The 24,665-nt window shown below is 38.1% G+C and overlaps 1 protein-coding gene across 1 annotated transcript; it reads left to right on the plus strand.

The window, feature by feature from the left end:
• Positions 1 to 306: 306 nt before the first annotated feature.
• LOC145784781 (calcineurin B homologous protein 1-like) lies at positions 307 to 20,405 on the plus strand. Its single transcript, XM_082596631.1, has 7 exons — positions 307 to 463; positions 4,769 to 4,841; positions 11,636 to 11,716; positions 16,268 to 16,377; positions 16,751 to 16,812; positions 17,362 to 17,484; positions 18,444 to 20,405. Exons 1-7 carry the CDS (start codon positions 397 to 399, stop codon positions 18,495 to 18,497), a joined length of 570 nt encoding a protein of 189 aa, XP_082452757.1. The 5' UTR covers positions 307 to 396; the 3' UTR covers positions 18,498 to 20,405.
• Positions 20,406 to 24,665: the final 4,260 nt, after the last annotated feature.

Below are 24,665 nucleotides of genomic sequence, written 5' to 3' on the forward strand. Positions count from 1 at the left end.
TACAGTCACAAATGTTGATTGTAAGCCTATTTTTACAACCAACGAAATAATGTACATTTCTAAGATAATGTTTTCCAAACACTGTTTTATCGATGCATATTTTTAACCTTTCAGTAGGCCTATATCATCTTTTCTTTTCGTTGATGTCAAGTTTGTGTGTCTACTTTATCGTTCTCTACATGTTCGCGCCAGCAATGAAAAATAAAATAAAATTTTGGAGTGCTGCTTGCATGAAGGCTGGTGGCCACCTGGCAACACTGATTACTCAATTTTTTTTTATTGCTTTGTATTCACTGTTCAGGGTTTGGTCCAGACATCGTGCAAGCACAAGTTGATGCAGTGAGTTAATGTTATAAAAACTTAATTGGTAATGATAGTATTTTGAAAAAACTACAAATGGGATCCAAATCTTCTTTGCATTTGCGCGAGGAAGAAGTTAAAACTATTCAACAAGAAACTGGCTGTAAGTTTTAATTTATAGGCTACAGTACGGTACTGGTAGCTTCGGTAGAGAGATAATTTTGAATACCATAGACAGATAATTTATTGCAACTTGATAGGAATGGATTGCATATTTCAAAAACAATAAGATACATAAAATAAAAGATAACTACATAAACTTGAACATTTTTGGCAAAAACTTTGTGCCCTCGTCAAGTGAATTAAGTTAGCCTATTTTCCTGATGAGAGCAGAAAGTTTTGCTGAAAACATTCGAGTTTATGTAGTTATCTTTTATTTTATGTATTGTTTTGAATTATGCAATTTAATCCTATCAAGTTGCTATCAATTATCTGTCTAAAGTTTTTATTTTGTATTCGTATTCGGCATCAATATCCATGACACGCAGAACTTCCACTCCGTTAGGTGGCTTGAAGATGGAACAGTCATTGATGATGTGGTCTGCGGTCTGTTCCTCGGCACCACATTCACAGAAGGAGGAAGAGGCCATTCCCCATTGGTGCATGGTTGAGCAGAAAAGCCCGACGTCCTGTCTTGGTAGTGTTAGGCCGATTGGGTGTGTGTCGGCGTCGGGGATGAACGAATAGAGTTTGGTGGCGCTTGACTTCCATTCAGAACTCCATTTATGGTCCGCCCAAGCAGCCGTAGAGACGTCTTGTTCTCAAACCTTTAGTTAGGCTACGTTACGATTCAATCGTTAGGCTACGCATTTTTGTGGTCGTTCAGTTTAGTTTGCAGGCCTCGAAATTCGCTTTTGTTGACGGCGGACAAACGTGTCCGGTCTGAGCAGCTATCTCGGCGGACAAATTAAGTCTCACGGCGGACACACCAGTTTTAGCGTCGATCGTCATGCTTAATCACTTTATCTTGATAATTCTTCGCCATTTGAGAACAATAGCTACGGTTTAGAAGGCTTTTTAAAATTTCAGCAAAGTCACTGACTCTGAAAAGCTTTCATTAGACCAACGACGTGCGCTTGAAGAGCCGAAGCGCCGTGTAGCTTACGCCGCATAACTGATTAACTTCCACCGAACGAGGTCGTGTGGCTTCTTGCGTCACAATGCTCTGGGCACGAGTCGGAAAACTTGTACACTAAAGCTACTATTAAACTTAACTCAACAAATTTTGTTGGATCTTGCTATAATAGCCTACTCGTATTTTAATCTAATTTTGTAACCAACCTTGCCTTATCAATATTACTCGGAGATCAAATCCAGACATTGTGACGTAATACTTGAATTAAGTTGCGCGTGATTAGTGTAAAAGTACCGGTAACTCCCATCGGTTCTTAGCGAAGAATTCACCTTTGTTACGTTGATTCAATGTCACCAATCGTTGAAGCAACGTAAAAATCGAAACTTTTCCTGCTTGAATGGAAGCTAAGGGATACAGTATTCACATTTTCTAGATGCGCGCTAGCATCCGCCGGAAATAATATATTCGCAAGTCGCAACAATTGTTCGTGCTATGCAATGACGATTTGTATCTCTGTTTCTCGGCGGACAAATATGACCGATCTAGATGGTACTTCCTGCGGACATCACATGCTGTGACGGCGGACATGACCGCCGTGTCCGCCGTGAATCTCGAGGCCTGGTTTGTTTTTAGTTCTGACCATCACAACGCAAAATCAGTTTAAAATATGGCACGGTCGTAAACACCTAAAAATTTTATGAATAAGTAATAGAATTTTAAACATAAAAAACTCAGTGCTAGCCTTTTTTTTCTCTTCTAAATTTATAAAAAATTAATTAAGGTGTTACGACCGTGCCATATTTTAAACGTAAAGATTAGAAAAAAGGCATGGAACGGTTGTATGGTTGTATTTACGGCGCCGTAAATGCATCCACTTCCAAATTTTTAATGGAAGCCATATTGACCTGACATTTCCTGACATCTCTACACTCTTGAGTTAGATTGCGTAGGTCAAATTGCAGAAAAACAATCTTTACATGTTGCCTGCAAGCAGCATAGGTACAATTTTACGGATGCAACCTATTCCGTCCCCTGAACACTTCGTACCCCGATTTCGTCCCCTGAAAAGATTAAGAAAAAAAAATAGATTTATAATATCATAGGTATTTTGTTTACTAGAGATTTCAATGAAATGAAACCAAACAAAACACAAGCAACTATGTTATATATATATATTTAATGGGGTGTGCTTTGTGAGATCATTCATTATAAAGCGGATTGTTTTGACCGGTCGTGACGTCACAATATAGGCACCTTTTTCTCTTTCAAAGCAAAAGACGAGAAGAGAAGAAGCAAGTGTCTATATAAGTTCTAAATTTGACAATAATATTCAACTGTATCGGTGGCGCGTGCGATACTTCTCGGACTGGTGTTCCAGAGTGAATGAGTTCGATACTACCCGGAAGCGTTCTTTGTTTTAAACTAAACTTAGACCCGAAGAGACTCAATCGTTAGGCTGCTGTATTTTTGTAGTCAATTTGTAATTTGAGTAGCCTACAGCCCAATTTTGTACGTCTTTTCAAATATGAGTAATGAAGTTAGAGTTTTTTTAATTTGCTGGAATTTGAGAATTTCTCTGGGTAATTTTCCATTCGTCATAAGAGGATGTGAATTTCTAACTTGTTGAGAGCAAAAATGAAATGCGTTGTTCGGCAAACACGGTCACATCCTCTTATGACGAACGGAAAATTACCCAGAGAAATTCTCAAATTACAGCAAATTAAAAAAAAGGAAGTGGCTGCATTTACGGCGCCGTAAATGCAGCCGTTCCATGCCTTTTTTTAATCTTTACGTCACTTTTACTGGTCATGCGCGGCTGCGCGCTGTTGCTGGAAAAAAGTGCGTATACAGACGAAATCGGTTAATCGAATCACCTATTTGCCAGACGTTTTGATACGATTATACGATTGATTATTTTAACCAATTTACTAAAAAAAAAGGTTTATTGTGAATGGGCGTAATTGTTGGGAAGATGTCTGTGCTGACTAGGCTGCAACGCACATTACAACTGATGCTTCCTACAACTGTTTACTATTCTAATTAAACTTTAAAGAGTTTACTAGTTCTGTGTTACATAACACTATGCTGTATGTTCCAGCCGGCAAAACTGGTCCTTTTTACATTGATTTATCATCTGCAGACGTTGAAACAATGTAAAAAAGACCAGCTTTGCTGACTTGGCTGGGCAGGTATGATCAAAGCATTTTTCTGCAAACTGCGGCAATCGGACTTCTTTTAATCTCACCGATTTCTGTGACGTCACAACGCGAACTTTGACGTTGACGTTTTTGATTCAAGCGTGCTATTTTTAGCTCGTACCAGCTGTGTAGTTTTGAGTATGGAACGTGGCATACGAAAATAGTGGTATGGTAGAAAAACACGGCTCACACTCATTGTTTTGAAATTGCAAAGTTTTTTTTTCAAGTCTTTTGCGCTGTCTGGTAAAATAATTAATTTGCAATGTTCTTCAACTGAACGAAACTGCACAAATGAAATTATGCTCTGCATTTCACAACAGCAGGCTACTTTTTTTCAGCAATTTAAAAAAAATTCTCCAAAGTTTTCTGGTAAAAACTTTTGGATATGCTTTCCAACACTTCCCTCTTAAGCCGAAATAATTTGTCCATGTCCATTCCTTGGAAGGCCAGTCGCCGACGGATGACATCAAAAGCATTTAAACTTCTTTAGTGTGATTATTCCTTTTGTGTGCTTTTCTGTTTTAATGAAGCCCAGCTGTGCGAAAATTGGTTCTTTGTAGTGCGATGTCTAGCACATAAGATTATGGCTTGGGATTACAGATACTTGTCTTTGTTTTGATCGCATGCGTCTGTCTCACCTTTGCTTCATTTCACCTTTGAACATTGCAGACAATAATGCGAAGCAAAAAAGAGACATTCTCTTTTCGCTAACGGGTATGATTATACGATTAAATGAATGAAGTATGCAAACTAGAAGCAAATCCTGATGCTTTTATCCGACTTATTCTTTTAATCGGTATGCGCTTAAATGCTTAACCGATGTTTTTACTTAACATGAGATTGGATTTGGTTTGGGATTTCAGGTTTTGATTCAAATAAGCGATTGATACGTTTAAGCAGTATACTAACAGTATATGACAAACATAACAGAGGTATATATAGAAAAAGGTAGAAGCGACAAAACGCGGACGTTATAGCGTGTATGATAGCAAAGCAGGACAATCAGTTTGAAATAACACCTAAAAGTTTTGTATTATAATGTATTTTAATGTTCTTATTTATTTTTTTTAACTGTTTTATGTTGTTTGTAATATGTCAGCATAGCTTTATGGTTAAATTTTGCTTGTATTTTTAGTTCAGGCCAATCAGATCATAAGACTCTTCAGTCGTTTCACAAGTTTGGATAAAGAGCAATGTGGATATTTATCGTAAGTGCAATAAAAAATTTAACAAGTTATTTTGCATGGTTCTTTTTTTGACTAACATTGCATTGTGTGACTTGTGCGCCATTTTAGGCAGTGACCATGGTTACTGTAAAAGGTAGGCCTATCGTATTCCAATTCCTCTGGTTATTGAACAATGGTCACTCAAGCATGAATTTTGCAGTGGTTTTTACATTAGGTTCATGCATTATTATTCTCATCACTTTCAAATGATGCAAATAGAGCAATATTTACTAAAGGGGAGAGGATCAGTGGAAGAAAACTAGGACTTTGAGTTTATCAATGATTATGTGAGACATTTCAAAAAACCGCGGGCGCTTGATCCAGATAAACCTAGGATGAAAAGTTGCAAGACTGTCACCATTGAAGTATGTTTGTATTCTTTAGCAAAGAACGGACGTGTGGCTTTGCTAAAGAGAACATAGTTTTGATTTGAATGAAAATACCAAAACTGAAATAAACATGATTAATGTGGGCTGTGCGTTTTTGTTCATCATTATCAAAAATGTCTTAAAATCGTAATACGTACGGTACAGCACTCTTTAATTGCAACCATGCTGGCGATTGGTTAGTTTTCATGAGCAACATGTGATCTGGACAGCAGCCGCATTTGTATCAAACCTGAGTCCCTGATGTGTAATTATTACTTATATATATATAGTAAAGTAAGATGGCGCATAAAAGGCAACAACACAAACAATGGTATAAATTATCCTGTGAACATTGTTCAAAGCAAAACTGTTTTACATTGGCTGTAAAGGTATGTGGGACGTGGGTGGTGCCTTTTTGAAAAAAATTAACTTGCTTCTGTGCATTATTTATAAAAAATATTCATTAAAATCATGACTGGGGCAAAAAAAGTCAACTTTTCTTAACCATGCTTTATAATGAGTAGAATTACAGTTTATGACATTAATCACATGCAGACATTAAAATGACAACACAAGACATGCGTAGAGAACATCCTTTCTGAACAAATGCAAATATGACATAAAATCCTCCTCTTCAACATAACATAAAATTGTGCGTATTTGCCACTTTTTGAAATGTGCTCGTTCCAAAAAACAGTGGGAAGAAAATGTTGAAAGAAAAGTTTTTTCACAGTTGCAAGTAGTGAAAAAAATTCACTTTCACCCAAAATAATCTAACAAGCAATCACCAATCCCTGTTACCGAACAATGAAAGAAACAGTAGCCTAAGCTCTGGGAACTAGGCTATAAGTCACATCACCACTCACCAGTCAATGATCATGATAGCCTACAAGGTAAGATCCTTGGGTAAGATGTTACCAGTATCTCTGTTCATGACTTGTATATAACAATACAGTAGCATACAAGTGCAAAATCCTACCACTTTTGCACCCCCCTTAGACATTCTTCATGTGCCCACAAGGAGAGCGTGCCCCCCCGTTTTCCAACCACTGCTATACAAGGCAACAATTCTAATTATTTTGGAAAATGTTTTGCTTATTTGGAAGTGATGAAAAGTGTGTTTCTGCTTTTTCATGTTTACACTTATGCATGTGACAAAAAAAAAACAGATCGTATTTTTTTCGGTCCACGACATTAAGGCGCGAACAAAACGGCGCGAGACAAAAAGGCGCAGAAAAAAGGGCGCAGAGACAAAATGGCGCAGAGGCAAAACGGCGCAGACAAAACGGCGCCAAAGTCAATGTAACAATTTTTTTTTCTTTTGAAAATACTTAACTCAAGCGCGAAGGTTGATCAATAATAGTTTTGATTCAAACGCGTTGCTCACTTCAAGTTCATTTGGGAAGCACGAAATAACATTATTGTAAAGAGAAACTGCTGTGCAATAATATCTAATTTGTGATAATTAAATAAGTTCAATAACACTCAATGACATTCTTAATTCAAATGCGTTGCTCCTTATATTTGAAGTCAAGTTCAGTCGGGAAGTAAAGACCACATTTGGTCGGGGAGCAATTTGAAACAGCGTACATTTGTTTGCAATAAGTTCAAAGATTGTGTCGCATCATTTTCAAGACAAAATACGGCGAGATTAATATTCCCGCATCACACTTTGCGTTCTGTCTCTCACACTAACAACCGTGACGGCTTATCAACTGCCAAGAAACTATTTATTCTGTAATTATCCAGCTGGCAAAAGTGCGACCACAGTGCTTAGATGTGAAAATTGTTTGTTTTGAAAGGTACGAAGATCGGAAACAAATGTTTGCTTGAGATGTAGGCAGATTTGGCTACAAGCCGCAAAAATATATTCTTACACAGCTAACAATTCCATTGATTTTGCATTGATGTTGATTCAAAGTCTGGCAACGTTGAATCAAAGTAATAGTGGCGGATATTGTTACCTGGATAATTGCTTTGTAGTACAGAATTAGCGCACGTGACAGTTCAGAGAGATGGGTGTCAAAGATAGGATGCAAATCAATACCACAGTTGGACGGAATCTATGGCAAACCAGACGGGTTTTATTTTTACTTTTCGAGCTGGGTACAAATTGCAACGGTTTGCCGATGATTAGCGAAATCAGGAATTGTTTATTTACTACGTTTCTGCAGTAATTGTGAATGGGCGTAATTGTTGAGAAGGTGTCTGTGCTGACTAGACAGCAACGCACATTACAACTGATACTTCATACAACTGTTTACAATTCTGGTTAAACTTTAAAGAGTTTACTAGTTCTGTGTCACATTAACACTATGATGTATGTTCCAGCCAGCAAAACTGGTCCTTTTTACATTGATTTATCGTCAGCAGACATTGAAACAATGTAAAAAAGACCATCTTTGCTGACTGGGAGAGCATGTACGATCAAAGCATTTTTCTACAAACTGCGGCAATCGGACTTGTTTTCATCTCACCGACCTCTGTGATGTCACAACGGGAACTTTGACTGTTGAAGTTTTTGATTCAAGCGTGCTATTTTTAGCTCCTTACCAGCTGTGTAGTTTTGAGAATGGAATGTGGCCTACGAAAATAGTGGTAAGGTAGAAAAACACGGTTCACACTCATTGCTTGTTTTGAAATCGCCAAGGTTTTTTTTTTCAAGTCTTTTGCGCTGTCTGGTAAAATAATTAATTTGCAATGTTCCTCAACTGAACGAAACTGCACAAATGAAATTACGCACTGCATTTCACAACAGTAGGCTACTTTTTTTTCAGCAATTAAAAAAAAATTCTCCAAAGTTTTCTGGTTTAAACTTTTGGACATGCTTTCCAACACTTCCCTCCCAAGCCGAAATAATTTGTCCGTGTCCATTCCTTGGAGGCCAGTCGCCGACGGATGACATCAAAAGCATTTAAACTTCTTTAAGGAGCAACGCATTTGAATTAAGAATGTCATTGAGTGTTATTGAACTCATTTAATTATCACAAATTAGATATTATTGCACAGCAGTTTCTCTTTACAATAATGTTATTCGTGCTTCCCAAATGAACTTGAAGTGAGCAACGCGTTTGAATCAAAACTATTATTGATCAACTATAGCGCTTGAGTTAAGTATTTTCAAAAGAAAAAAAAATTGTTACATTGACTTTGGCGCCGTTTTGTCTGCGCCGTTTTGTCTGCGCCGTTTTGCCTCTGCGCCATTTTGTCTCTGCGCCCTTTTTTCTGCGCCTTTTTGTCTCGCGCCGTTTTGTTCGCGCCTTAATGTCCTGCTTCGTATTTTTTTGCCCTAGTTGGTATTAAAAATGTGGCTTAAAAAATAAACATCATTCAACAAAACTTTTCATCTTAGCAACTTTATTTTTATGGGACTACTGTTGGCTGTTCAATGGGACATTGTCTGACTGAAAACAGGAGCAAAATATTTGGTACCAAGTGTGTCATACAAAAGTTTAGAAAATCATAAAAAAAGTTTTTTTTTTTGTGATTTTTGAGCCCTTCATGTAAAATTAAATTGTCAGAAAAATAAACAGTATAAAACACTCGCTGTGACAATAGTTTCATAGGTTAAATGTATTGTAAAAATGTTGAAAAATTTTAAAAGGGATACTAAAGGAAAAACCTGACTTGACGATTTTCCATGTTCTTTCTGTTTAACATGCTACCATAAAACGATTTTCAATAACATTTTGCCCCATTGCGGTCTGACCACCATTGCGCGCATGCTTTTGTCAGAGCTTTCAAATCGAGATTGGGCTTGAGCAGCGAAGCGTGTGACTGTACAGTCTGCGTCACTAGAGACTAGCAATCAGCTGATCTCGCAATAGTTGTTACTGCGGGCGATTTGACTGTAGGCTATGTATGTATGCACTGGCGCCGACTTACGGGGTTATGGGGTGGCCACACCACCCCGTAACCGCTGTGGCGGGGTGGCAGCCACCCCATTTAGGTTACATTACTTACTGCAAATAAATGTAATTTGAACGGACGTTTAAATCTTTTTTTGATCATTGGTTTTCGCTTCAAGTCAACGTAAAGCAAGAGGTGAACCAATACAGGATTGCGAAGAAAATGATTGTTTTTGTCACAAGCATGATACTCGCGTAACATCAAGCAGGCTACGTGAAGATTACGCAACACGTGGCTACGAGTTTTTTCCTTGTTGTTGTTGTTGCGATCGTTTTATTTGTTACTTGTCATAAGTCATTGTTACATTTGTTAGGTTTACAATGGGATTTATTAATCAATAAAATACGATCTTTCCCTTGCCTCCCTCAAAAATCTTTTTTGAAAATTTTTAAACTGCTCATAATATCGCTATAAATTATGCCAGCTATAAAATACTTGGAAATAAAATTATCTCGATGATTGATAGCTCCACCCCCTAAATGAATATCAATTTTCAAATTTCATTAAAAAAATGCAATTTTTCAAACTTTTTGAGTTTTATTTAAAAAGTGCACTTAGTAAAGTAGCAGTTTTAACGTTCTGTAAATTTACACGTTTACGTGATTCTATTCGAGGAAAGCTACACCCCCTGCCAATTCCCAATAATAAAAGCAACCTTTTTCAATTACTCAACATTTTGCATTTTGAATTATTTTCCGATTTCAATTGGAGTGTACTGTCATCTACTTCATGCTTTAATTTCTACTTTGTTATCTACTTCATGCAGTAATATTGCGTCACCGTGTCAATGCGTGACAAACTGTGAGGCGGGAATTTATTGGTCTGACACAGGAGTTGCTTGTTACATCATCATCATCATAATCCATCGTCGGTTTGTTCCCCACTAGTGGGGGTGGCCGATTGTTTCCGCGCAGCAATTGTTTTTATCCCTTTCATACATCATAGAAAAAATTACGAAAAGTCGTCCAGTAAAAGTTTTCGCCGACATTCCAGTTTTATTCAACTTAAAGATGCCACTGAAAAAGCGTTCAAAATTGCAGCCCTCCATTGAGTCATTTTTTGTTGCGTCTACCGTCTAGTCAGGATTTCAGCCAGCATGAAAGTGACCAAACGCCTGAACGAAACGAAAGTGTACCACTGCCAAAAGGCGTTAGCATTATCAGGGAGGTGAAAGAACCGAGCACGAGCAGGATAATCGCTGTTGAAGGGAGGAGCTATCAAAAATCGTGGGAGAGCGACTTCCCGTGGCTAGAATACGATAGATGCAAAGATAGAGCATTCTGTCCGATTTGCAACTATGTCGCAACTGCTTGATCTATTTGCAAGCAATGAAACAATTTCATTAATGCTTTCAAACGTGGTCTGCATTGTGAAAATATACTTATCGTTGCCTTCCACCACCTGCGAGGCGATCGTTTAGTGCACTCAGGAGCCTAAAAACCTACTTGCGATCTACCATGACGCAACAGCGATTGAACCACGTCCTAATTGTAAATGTTTATCAAGCTGAAGCTTCACGGTTACAACTTGACCAGTTGATTGACAGTTGGATTGACAGAGCTGCTGTTCGCAAAAATACTTTTGCCAAATGTTAAGTGTCAGAGCAGCAACGTAACAATAAAATTCACGACATACCTCCTGTGCTTTGTTTTAAAGTTGCTTTGTAAATTATCGAGCTACAAATCAGGTGTGAAATAACAATTGCATCTACGAAACACGCTTAGTAAAAATCAAACAAAACATGCAGTTTGAAAGTTTTTAGGTTGCCATATTGTGCTATCCGCCACCCCGTGCAAAAATAAAAGTCGGCGCCTATGTATGTATGTACATCAAAACATCAGATTTCAACATCAAAACATCGGACAGTTTGCTCAAAACATCAGATGTGGTAACGTGGCTTTTGTTATTGCTGTCTTTTATGATGTATTCCCGAGCAGTGTTTACACTTGTGGTTATTTTGAAAAAAATGAAAGCAAATGAAACATTGGACTTTGGGCCTTGCCAGCGCCATTGAAAACAATTTTTTTTCAGTAATTTTTCTTGAAATGTATTCTTGAATGTTCAGTTTACGCATTTTAATGCTTAATTCCCGTTTGAAATTTTCATTTAGTAGGCCTTTCTTTAATTTAGTGCAACATTAAAATTTTTTAGGGGTTGTTTGTTTTTGCCGCATCTTACTATATCATACAAGTTGTTTCATACAACAAAACCATATTATACACTTCTGATCATATAAAACGAAAACTTCAGGCTGGTGTGGTTCTGGAGCTTTAGACTTTGAGATTATGGTTGCCCTTCACAGTATCAATACCCACCGCTTGCATTCAAAATACTATTTAAGATTAATATTCTATGGTACAGTAACTAAATAAACTAACATACATTAAAAATAGTAGGCCAAAAGCAAGATAAATTTCATGATGTTTTTTGTATATATAAAATACAGATAGTTTAAAAATTATGTCTCAGAATTGTTTATTAGTGATTAATACATTGCAGGGCAGATGATTTCCTTCGTATTCCTGAACTTGCTATAAACCCACTTGCAGAACGAATTGTCCATTCTTTCTTTTCAGAAGGGTGAGTGTTTTCTAAGAAGTGCTATCATTCTGGTGTGTCACTTAGTTTTGTCTTGGTGGAAGGGTAGCGTCTGCTTAATAAACAAAAGCGTTTTATGGTTTTGCCTTGTTTGTGTAGAAGATCCACGAGTTTGTAATATATTTGTTTGACGTTTTTTCTAATCATATGGTTTTCGAATTTTCCTTGAGGTGTCAAATTAGGTGAGTTCTACTGTATTAAAAATTGGGTAGGTTACAAATTTTCATTGGTCAATGTTTATTCTTGTTTGAAAATCACAATGTTTAAAATGCTGGGCTATATCAAGCAGAGGTGGGCACCCGCTACTTTTAAAGTAGCGCGTGCTACCGGCCTAGGGATGGGCAATATAGAATTTTGAATAGTTGCAATCCGAATATCTAATTATTCGAATTGAAATCACATTTCGAATCGAATTTTCCAAACCGAAATGAAACAATCCCCTTTTCCGACTACCAAAATTTTTTATCGATTTTTCGCCGATCAATTACATTCGGCTCAGCGATAGCTATTCGCTCTAGCGAAAACGGCTAGCCAGCTCCCATGACCAGTGCGGTTTGTGGACGTCGTCGGAAGACCGTTGTGCTGTGAATTTGCATCGTACTAAACATGAAACGCAATTCAACTCTGGGTGAAGCTACCGCTACACCTAGCGTCGGAATTTCCACAACAATGCAGCAATCCAATATAGATTGATCTATGGAGCTCCGGTGTTGAAGTGACAAATACTTCAGCATCAAGTAATGACGACAACGAACAGCTTTCAGCTGCCGAAGAAATATGATCGCACCTTTAGGCAAAAGTGAAAAACAGAGATGCAATTGAATGGTGGAACAAAAATTAAGAAAAGTTCCCGCTGTTGTTTGATCTTGAGGGGAAGTATTTAGCCACTCCTGCCACTTCTGCATCCTGAGAAAGATCCTTTGCGAGTGCGGGATTAACAGCATCAAAATTGCGAAATTTGCGACTCAGATAGCATTTAGAAGCTTTAAACATTCTACACTGTAACAATTAACAAAGACTTGCTCTCCTGGGCAGTTACTGTTGTTTTACGTTTCGTTGCCGCTTTTTCATTATGTGTCTTCAATAAAACCAGAATAAAAACAAAGCTTTTTGACATTTTCTGAAATTAAACAAAGTTATTCTAGAATAGGTATTCGAAATTCTAAATTAGAAAAATTATTCTAGAATAATTCTAGAATAGCTAATTATTCTATTTTGCCAATCCCTACCGCTAACCGCTATCAATTTACAAAAGTAGCGCGCTACCCGCTACCGCTACTCGGACCAAAGTAGCGCGCGTTACCGCTACTTCTTCCGCTACTTTTGTCTAAAATGAATCTAGGAAACACTCAAGTCCCTAGTAACACAAAAATGACGTTGGAAACGAATGTTATCATTCGATCGTTCACACTGTCATTTTAACGTCGTTATAGAAAACACATTCTAAGGGAAATTTATTGTTACGTATCTTTCAAAAACACAACCATTTCAAAATGAGAGTCACTAAGTTCTGCCCGCATTCGCGCACATCTTTTCCAACAGAGAAAGGTCTCTCCACCGCAGCACTGGAAGGAATGGTGGTGTTGTATTTAATGAACAGATGTTTTAACTCGGTATTCGAAAAGCTCAAGGACTTGCTCCTGTCCGAAAAAAGGCGTCCACAATTGCTGTTTCCTTCTGCACCGACGTTTCACGGGATGGGGCGCCAACACACCAAAAATTCATCCTGGGAGTCGTGACTGGTGTTGGTGTCACTCTTCTCCGTATCAACCTGGCTTGATGTCTCCCGCAACAGTCGAATTACACCTGTCTTGACTTTTTCGCAGTGACTTGCAGTTCCGTGGAAACATAGTGCAGAAATAGTAACCACGACGTCTTGAAGAAGGGATGAAGACATGATGCCATAACGCATTTCATGTCGTTGAAGCACTTGTTGAATCGTTTCTCCACCCCTTCAAGGACTTTCACTCTCAACTCCTCACAGGTCACAAGATCACTGATCTCGGTCAACTTCTTCACGCAAATTGTAATGGTTGGAAGCAAGACTCCGTAATACGCCTTGGACTCGCCCTGGAGAATGTCTAAAGCCTGGCAGATAGGCTTCATTAGTCATTACACGGAAACATTCGCCGAAAAAGCTGACGTCAGCTAGAAAAGACCGAAACTTTGCAACCAAACCGATTATATAGCTGCTTGACCAGTATGACCACGCCAGTCTTGCCAAAAAAACGAGTATTTTTTTCACTTTAAATTAAAAAGTAGCGGGTAGCGGGAGTGCGACTAAAAAGTAGCGCCTCTTCCGCTACCGCTACTTTGGAAAGAAATAGCGCCGCTACTCTAACTAAAAAGTAGCGCCGCTACCGCTACTTTTACCAAAAAAGTAGCGTGCTACTGCCCACCTCTGATATCAAGTATATCATATGCTTGAAAATAAGTTTTTGTTAGTTGGAATGAATGTGTTGTCCTTGTTGTTGTTATAAATGGAGTTTGTTTTCCACTATTAGGTGGTACCTTAGTACCAGTTGCTTGCAGAGTTTTAAATGTATATACCGTATAATAATCAGTTTGAAAATTTTAAATTTGTCTTTCAAGTTTTTTCTTTCTGTGGTTTGCAATACACTTAAAGTGCCCCTGACAGATTGGATCCAAGTATAGTAACTTTTTTAAGCATATTCTAGCGCAGAATTATGCTTAGCGAACTTTTTAATCTTAATCTTGTAGCTCGACTGGTTAGGGCGTAATTTATATCAAACATCTGCTCCGCAGCGCCACCACAGGCGAAACTCCATATTTCACTGCTCTGGGACGACTTTGGTGGTGTTACGTCATCCTAGGTGTGCGTCGTTAGCGACGGATGAAACAAATGTTTTCTAGATGTAATTGGTGGATCACAGTTTGGTCGGAGTTGGTACAAGCGGTTGCTTGTTTCAAAGATTTATTGTTTGGATACGTTCTGAACTGAACTGAAACTGTACTGAATTGAAACTGTACTGGATACGTTCCTACAAAACCTAAAATATACTTGAAGTGAAAAATGAAGAAATCGTACGAATCATCATTCATATTTACTATTCATAAATAAATAAAAGTTCTCTCTCTCTCATAATGTGCCTTCAGTTGGCCATTGAAATCCGGTGTAATGGCCATCTGGACTTGGAAACTTGTTTCGGATTCGCCAAACAATGCATGACGGCAGCACAATCCGATTGTTGCTTCCGAGAGCACCACCTTGTAGTATCCACTCCAATATGTGCCTGTATTGGCATTAGGCAACGAACCGATACTGCCTGTGCCAAGGAAATGAAATCACTTCTTTTAGTGTGTATTTTTAGCGTTTGGGGCATTTTTAGCCTAATATAGCATCCTTACTCTTTTGATAGGTCTCCGTTTTATCCTTTCGGTTTATTGGTTTTTCTCCAGTTCTTCCTGCTCCTCATAAAAAAAGTACCCAGAACTATAGGATGTAGCCTAAGTGTGCCTCAAAATCGGTCAAATTTGCAACACAACTAGATGCGTTTTTCTTCGAAAGTTCTTTCGTCTGTGGCACTTCATGGCAACATACACATTCATTGGGCTGGGGCATAGACTCGCACTTGTGGCAAACGCACCGCCTCGAGTGCTAGTTGTGGCAAACGCACCACCATAACAAAATCACCTTCAGTGAAGTGAAGAGAACATATATATACGACTAGTTTTGTATGGCCCATCTCACTTTCGAAACCTAAAGAAAACTTTGACCATTTTCTCCTCAGCACATTGTTTTGTGGAAAAGCGTGAAAAGAAAGCACACGGTCTTGTCACTGACAGTGACACTGCCACATAAACAGCAATTTATAGGCATTGCCTCAACCATAAATTAAGGGTGACTTATTGTTTGTGAGATACTGTTGTTACACTGCAAATGGCTATAGCCAGATTAGGACAAATAAAAAGTTATCCAAATTGCAATCGTACGAAACTGCAATTTCAATTGAATTGAGATGCTGTTTAATAAAAATAAACTCAACCTATTTAATCTAAACCTGATAGTAATAATAAGTTCACTTTTTCATTTCGGTAATTCTTATTTTGCACATGCTTTAGACCAAAAGAGCCCCACACATTCACGTTTTGCAGTAGTCGTACTATACCTTACCAAGTCAACACAGAAAAAGAATGTATCCTTCCCACTTATGGTGACGTCACAGCGGTGTTGCCGTTTTTATTTTCGCAATTGAATGAGTGCCAGATTCGCAGAAAGCCAATGAAAGTTTGCAAGCGTGTAACTTAGTAGCCTGTTGGTATTTTTTACGATTTGCTGGTCAGGAAAGTTTGTGGGTGTCATCTTTTTGGTATCTTAGGTAAGTTTAGCGAATTTATTTACCTGTCAGAGGCACTTTAAGGTATGATATGTATTATATAATATCAAAAAGTGCAAATATTATAATAACTATGGAATTCATCAATTTAGAAATAAACATGTTGTGTGGGGACTTATATAATTATGTAAGTTTTTGTTTTATTTGGGTTTTGTCATTTGTTTATTCATTTTAGCGACGAACATGTCAACTTCCGCCAGTTCATGAGAACGTTGGCGCATTTTCGTCCTTGCAGCTCTAAAACTCCAGCAGAGGCGCTCAACAGCCGAGACCACAAACTAAAATGTGAGTTTCATCTTCATAGAAGCAACAATCTGAATACCAATGCTATCGGCTTCAGTTTTCGTGTAACAATATTAAGTGTTTAAGGAGCAGTGCTGTTATGTTGTCAATTTATGACCAATGACCATCAAAAGCTTGGAAAATATTTCTACACCATCGCTTGCAATATAAATTTGATGACTGGATAAAGTTGTATTCCTACAGTACTATTTCCCGCATAACATGACATCATATTGAATAACATTATTTATCATCTTTTTTGCAATATTTATGAATTTTCCAGCTTTTGCTCAAATCGCTGTTAGTTGCACATTGCTGTTACTTGACTTTATAATTTATATATTTATTTTTCTTATTTACTTGTCTGGATTTTCAGTTGTCTTCTCCATGTACGACTACAATCATAACAACATGATATCCAAGGAAGAACTTTTGAATGTAAGACATGCGTTTTGCTAAGCTTGAGGAAAATTGTTGTGGCGAATTGCTCAGTTGCAATTGAGTTGCAAATAAAATTTGCATTAATTTCAATTATTTTCGATGCACATGTGGTTTTTCATTCCGTTTTAAATTCAATCCTAACATGAATAAACAAGTTGTAAAATGTCTTCTGGGAATGAATTCAATTCAATTTATTTTTCTTTGTCGCAAAAACAACAGCAATGATAAAGTTACCAATAGTTTACGGGAATAAAACCAACAGAAGGAAACGTCGGCAAAACCAAAAAAGTTTAAAACGTGCATGCGATGTAAATTTAAAGGATACGTCGATGAAAGTAAATTTAAGCACGGCCACCAAACCTAACAGTTTAAAATAGAAGAAGTTTAAAAAAAAGAAAGAAATACTAACCAATAACATGAAGTGTAACTTGATTCAAGTGAAGTAGCAATCCTTGTTTTCAGAAAACTTTTTTGGTCATGTAATTGTAAAGTGGACTCAAACTTGAACTGTTTTAAAGTGTTAGTATTGTGTTCTTGTGTGCATAGATTCTGAAGCTGTTGGTTGGTTCAAACATCAACCAAGAACAGCTTTCCCACATTGCTGAAAGAACGTTGCTGGAATCTGACAAGGACAACGACCGACAAATCACTTTCGAAGAATTCAAAACGGTAAATATTTTGTCTTAGTTCTCATGGAATGTGTGCAAACTTGACTAAACTTTAAAAGCAAGCACTGTATTATTGTCTTAAGAGAGCGTGTCACTTAACTCTAATTGAAGAAAAGATTTCTTTGCGTTAAAATGCTCTTTTTAAACCATGTGATTGCATGCACAGCGCATGCGGTTGCCCAACTAGCAAGGTGGCGAATTTTGCATCATTGTGAAAACGTAAAACGATGTAAAAATCGCATTTTTTCTGAGTGGCGAATGTGAACCACGAACTTGGTTGAGTGTTGCGCCGATACGGATTTAACCATGCAAACAGTCAGCAAGCAAATAGTATGATGACTGTAATCTTTTTAAAAGTTTTACAGCTTGTAAACTTAAGTAACCAACGTAACGTGTTTGTCCGCTTCGAAAATAGAAATCATTTCCTAGAAAATGTCAAGGGTGGCCGTTTTGTCAGCACACTACATTTAAATAATTGAAATTACTATGTATTTTAAATTGTATTTTACCTTAACAGCCTGTTTCACCGCATGTGAAATCTTCATAATAAGGCGATAATTTTTTTTGCTAAATTTTCTCTGCTTAACATTTTTCTGCTATGACAATATTTATTACAACACTATATTTATGTGGAGTACCGGTACATTTTTCTCAAAACGTTTATTTCTTGTTAGACGTAAAATTTGATTACTTCAATGTTGGAAAGATATGATCATACAATTCGCCGACATATTTGCATATGAAAAGTTAAGCAAACAAACTTGTACAATTTAAATCAACATTGTCCGTTTTAATGTTGCCGATAATTTTCCGAAACGAGTTCTTTGCGGTTCACAACCACTTCAGTGGTTTAATGGAACAAACACGCTTCTTTCAAATGATTAAAGCTGATGAGATAATTTATAATGCGGTTTTGCGAGGTTGCGTTAACAAAGAAATGTTGCTTTTGTCCTTGTTCAGGTCATGCACAAAACAGAGATTGATCGAAAAATGAGTGTGCGTTTTCTTGACTAGGAAAGCATTGAAGACGGTCTTCCTCCATGATTCTTCAATCGGGCATGATGTGCATTGCTGTGTAATTTTGTTGGTTTTTTATCTTGTAAACATCTGTAAATGTTATAGCTTTGTGATCAGCATAAAACTGTGGTTATCCAATTACTATCCCAGACAGTAAAAGTTGCCAGTCGTTATAAAAATGGCAACTTTGCTGTCTGGGATTGAGCTGTTAACACAATCCTAAGTATCATATAGAATCTAGATATTATTACATCGTTCTTTTTGCATCCGCACTTACGCTTAGTGGTTGACGATTTAGATAAAGTTAGTCGAAAGAAAAGTCGATTGTCTCTGTGTCTTTGCAAGATACTTCCTCGTGCTTGCAAATGGTATCGAACCCACGTCCTTTCGAACGTCGGAAAAGGGTTCTCACCACTCGGCTACGTAGCCAACGATTCTGTGTACCAGCTGGTGCAACATAAGGCGTATTTGTAATCTACAGGTTGCTGCAATAGTTGGGGTATTTTGACCGGTAGACACGTTAACATAGGACAACTTTCTCTGTAAACCAGCTGACTGCAGCATTGTGAGCCTTCCAGCACTCAGATAGAGAATTGATTCTTGCTTTGAACGATGTTTTGTGATTACAGACGAAAAAAGAGTAATGGCATGGGTGAGAATCGAAATGACTATTCCCTCGCCCTAAACCTATAGGCCACGCTGGCGACGGCAAAACGTTCATTTAATATCGTTTCTCACGTGCCTGAGTCGTACTTGTACTGCAATCAGCTGATTTAAATTTTGCCTTCTGATTGGTAAATAAACCTCGTCTACTGCAGCCACTTGCAGATTACGAATGCGCCAACAGGTGCTGACAACACATTTAACGGTTGACTTGCTGGACCTTTTAACGCTGAAAAATACGTTGTTTTAACATCATCAGACAGTCGTAACTGTAGAGCTTTTGGCTAACAAACTCACTTTATTGATTCTATGTCCTTGATTGCTTTGTGCATGTTGTGTGGTGTTTGTTCAATCATGATATAATTTCTATCATATCCCTGATTTCTATGCACATTTATGCAGCTGACAAAAGTGGATCTTTTTCCATTGATTTAACGTCTGCAAAAAGGACGCTTTTGCCAGCTGGGTTCTTATGGTAGCTTTCAATGAAAATCAAATTTTTATGCTTTATTAACATTGTGAAGTTTGTAAATGTTATATTGGTAGTTGATTTTCTTAGCCTACAATAGAATTTAAACTATGTGGTGAAAATGAAATGTATGTTAGATCACCTGTATACATTGTGATCAAGTAATGGTAATGTCGGCAGTAGCTTGCTTTGAAATGCATTTTCATATCCATATCTGCTTTCCCATGTGAAAACACACTGTTTTGTTCATCTATCTCAGCTTTGACAACCTAACCCTAAAACCACAGCTAGTGCAGTGCTTTAAAATCAAATTTCAAAATAAATATTGTTATAAATAACTTATGTTCTGCACAGCTAGAAAGCTGCTTACAGGTAAACAGTTATTTGCGTCTTGCCGTCTTGTATGTAACCCGGGTGAGCGATTAGAATCTTTAATTATCAGCATTTCTTGTGTGAGATCCACTTCATAAATTTATTGAAAGTTCCTCACGACAAAAGTGTAGTGGCAAAAATTTGTACATAATATAATCAGAACAACTCGGACAGCAAAATCCATCATTTTTACATTTATTCAAGGTCTGGAGACGGTGAATCAATGTAAAAATCACGGATTTTGTTTTCTGGGAAGAGTGCTGCTTGCAACTTACCGAAGAAGTATTTTGAATTATAAAAGTTGGATGCTCTCCACTGTATTATCATCAATCGTTGTTGCTGAAATGACGTCATAATGTGGTGATGCATTGCTGATTGCAATTAAATACTTAATCATCATTTTTCAATTGTGTTGCTCGTCTTAGTTCGCATCTGATTTTTCTGGTATTCTTTTACGTTATGTCTGTAGCCATAGGCGTAGCCAGGGGGGGGGGCGAACGGGGCCATGGCCCCCCCCAAATTTTCAAAGTTTGGATTCCGAAGTTGAACCCTTTGTTGAAAATATAATATAATTTGTATAAATTTATATTGTTTTCCAAGACATCTGGCTATTAACACCCCCCAGGACTTGTTTTAGACACACAAAAAGACACCAATAAATTTTGCAAATCGTAAATCGCGCAAAGTTTACGCGATTTACGCTTCTTTTAACTAATCTGTGGAAGCAATTTCAGAATCGCTTACTCTGTAGGGTTTTTGTGTAGCTGAGTTTTTTGTGTTCTCTAATTTTAGCCGCAGTTTTTGCCCGTTTGTGTGTAGATAAGAGCTACCTTTAATAAGTTAATAGCTGTTTATCTGCTAATAAGTTTCATACAAATATTACCCTGAAAGTGTTTCCAGAAAGCGTTATAATCCATTATTTAAGTGTAATTTTGCAAAAATTTTCCGGGGGAGCATGCCCCCGGACCCCCCTAGAATACGCGTGCCTTCGGCACGCTCTAACCCCCACCAGCTTTATTGCTTCCCTTGCTTAACCCACCAGAATGCGCCACTGCACATCAGGTGGTGATGTCTTAAATCAAACATTTTGTCGTTCTCTTTAATTCATCAAATATTTGGCCCCCCCCAAATTTTTTTTCTGGCTACGCCACTGTCTGTAGCCTACATGTTTGCACTCTTACAGGTCTTAGGATTCTCTGCATGCTACACGAAACCACTTCCATCGAGTTTTTTAAATTTGGTTGATACACAACAGATCGACACATTCTTTTGTGACGGAGTTTTGTATGTTAAAATGTCCCACTTGCTGCACTGAGTGGTAAATTGAGGGCACACGGTCCACTTTTTAGGCTTGGTGCCACAGATACATGTAACTGGGCCCGTGTTGTGACCCCACTTTACCATTGCAGATTTAGTACGGCCAACACCAGTTTGGAGTCGCTTCAATGTTTTTCCACTTCGCCCAAGGGAGCGTTTGCTCCTGGGGGAGGGACTCTGATGGTGGAACCTTCATTTCTGCGTATGATGGGTCATTTTCGAATTGTTTCCATTGCTTAAGCCTTGTTTCTTTTGTTGGTGAGGTCAGTGGCTGAACGTGTGTGAGGAAGCTTTTTCTTGATTTCAACGGCCAACCACTACGGAATCTCGATTAGTTCATCGCATATGCTGCCTGTCAATCTCGGTAACTGCACCAGCGCTAGTGGTTCAAAATCATTGCAAGTGAGCTATGCGAAACTGCCAGGATTGAGCTCTCAAAGAACTTTTTTTCAGTTTAAAAATAACATTCCCACAACAATCAAAGCATTATTCAAATAACCACGTGACCAGGTTGAGCTTACGTTATCACACCAGGCTTATTGCAGTAATATTCTCTGCTTGGAACATTTTACAAAGTTATAGCCTACGGTACCAGAATTTGCTTGTAGACCTACCACCATTTGGTGGTTTCCTTAGTGCCGTTGGTTCTATCTCTGGTAAGTTTATTTGTACAGAAATAATAAAGTGATTAATATAGTGAAAAATTGGTTGCTCCCATAGCCTATGTTACATGGTGGAAAATAAAGCTTTGGCGTACAATAGGTACAAAAATACAATAGGTACATAGCGTACAAAAAAAAAAAAAATAGGTAGAACCAGCCTTTAACGATATTGTGTAGCCCGCCTACCCCTACATAACTTAGTACCGTAGTAGCCTACATAGGCAAAAATCTTGAGCCGTCACATTTTTATCTGTCCCGGCAGCATCCCTATCTTTTTGTGTGGCCTACATTCCAGTTCGTCACCTTTATATCCCGCGAAACATTTTGTTCGGCTAAAATGGTGTTGTCCGGTGGCATATCAAAAGGATAAGATCACGTTTTCTTGCGTGACCCGACAGTTTATCGAAAGACAATTTATCGAACGACAGTTTATCGAAAGACAGTTTATCGAACGACAATTCATCGAAACGACAGTTTATCGAAACGACAGTTCATCGAAACGATAGTTCATCGAACGACAGTTTATCGAAACGACAGTTCATCGAACGACAATTCATCGAAGGGGCTAGGGGCTATAGGCTAGGAGTTAGGGGCTAGAGGTTAAGGTTAGAATTAGGGGTTAGTGGTTGGGAGTTGGAGTTTAACCCTTTGACCGCCAGCACTCATATTTGAGTGCAAGTCTAAAAACCACAACATCTTGCAAACGGTGGCATCGTTGATGCTCGTTGACCTTTTAAATCAAAGATAAAGCAATGGAGAAGTAAAATATATATTAAAAAAATATGGTTTGTATTTAGACTTTTTGAGATTTTTACTGCCAAACTTGGACAAAAATTTTTGCTTGGATTTTCCGCGCTCGCTTCAGACGAGAGAGCGTTACCGTCGCGCTAGAAACTGTTTTTTCAGTGTTGCCGATAATATTTCAAACATTTTATTAAATTTCAACACCAAAAGAGCTGAAAATTTAGCTTTTATTTGGGGTTGAAGTGAGAAAAGTATGAAAAAAAAATGCAGATAACTTTGCGAAAAAATTAATTAATATAACTGTATAAAATAATCTTTTTACATTTTTGAAAAGAGAAAGAATTGCTCTTTGACATTCATGTAAAGGTTATTGAGGGGGGATTCATACATGAGGTATTTAAGGCCAACAAACTCGTGATCACTCATGCGTGACGGTAGGGTAAATTTTTGGTGGCGGTCAAAGGGTTAAGGGTTAGGGGTTAAGGGGTAGGGTTAAGGTTAGGGGTTAGTGATTAGGAGTTAGGGGTTGGGGGTTAAGGGGTAGGGTTACGGGTTAGTGGTTGGGGGTTAGGGGTTAGGTTTTCGATTAACTGTTGTTCCAGGCCCCTAGCCAGCAGGGAGCCAGGGAGGCCTCGCCCCCCTTAAAAACAAATCCGCCCCCCCCCCTGGCAAAATCCAAACATTCAAGAGCAACAGCTACATTTATAATGATTTTGCCCATTTAAATTTTTTCGGCCCCCCTTGCTCTGCGGTCTGGCTACGGCCCTGTGTCGTTCGATAAATTGTCGTTCGATAAACTGTCGTTCGATAAACTGTCGTTTCGATAAACTGTCGTTCGATAAACTGTCGTTCGATGAACTGTCGTTCGATAAACTGTCGTAGTACCGTTTTCTTGAGCATTTTTCGGTAATAAAGCTATGTTTCTATGTTTTCTTGTTGCTAATTCCCAGCTGAGATATTTGAATGTTTGGTATTGGCAAAACTCGCTCTTTTAATGCAGTTTCGTTTAAAATTAGGCAAACTTTGTTTTGAGGCATAGAGACTGAAAGCATCATTTTCAATATCATGACGTCACACGCGTGCCAAAGTGGGGGGGGTTGTAACTCCCACCCCCCCCCCTGGCTGCGCCACTGCGCTCATCTGTCCATATGTTACCCATAACACTGAAAATTCTCTCAACATTGGCATTAGATACAGGGATAGACATTGCATACTGGACAAATTTTAACAATTTAGGTGCAGTTTCTTTCTGAAAGAAGTTAGTCCACTTTTCCAGCGACGATCTTAACTTATTAGCCACATCACACATGATTGGGTAGCTGGCCTACACAGTCTATAAACAAACAGTTAAATGGCCAAACTTCTAGGCTGTTGGTTGCTCAGGCTAGTGGCTTTCAGTATGTCAGCTACCTAGGCTGTACAGTGTACACGGTGCACTGTTTTTTTCCACTGTTGGACTGCGTGCTGGCCAAGCCTGGCTTTGGCGAAATTACACTGGGGTAGCATATTAGGGGTTTTTCCTCAAAGCACCAGACTCATGTGCTTTTACTCTCTAAGCAGCAGAAGTGTATAGTTAACCCATGGCTATTGGCTAAAATATATTGACAGAATTGTAGACAAAAATTAATTGTCAACATAGTGAACATGTTCACTATCACTATTAGCAAAATAGTTTACAGTGAACATTTTCTTAAAATAGTGATTTGTTCACTAAAATAGTGAACATCTGGCAACCCTAGCTTAGAGCCTTAGATTGTTTGTTTGATATTGCTTTTTTGGAACTTCGCTCTGATAGTAAACCTGAAATGAAGCGCAACTCCAATTCGTACTGTCAACTGGGGAAGCTTTTTTAAAGCTAAAACTATTATTTTACATGACAGTCGGTCCGAGTTTTGTTCCAATTTATTTTACGGCTAACATCGCAATTTTACGCGAGGA

Source organism: Aplidium turbinatum, chromosome 15 (genome assembly GCF_918807975.1).
Source record: "Aplidium turbinatum chromosome 15, kaAplTurb1.1, whole genome shotgun sequence".
Lineage (NCBI taxonomy): Eukaryota > Metazoa > Chordata > Ascidiacea > Aplousobranchia > Polyclinidae > Aplidium > Aplidium turbinatum.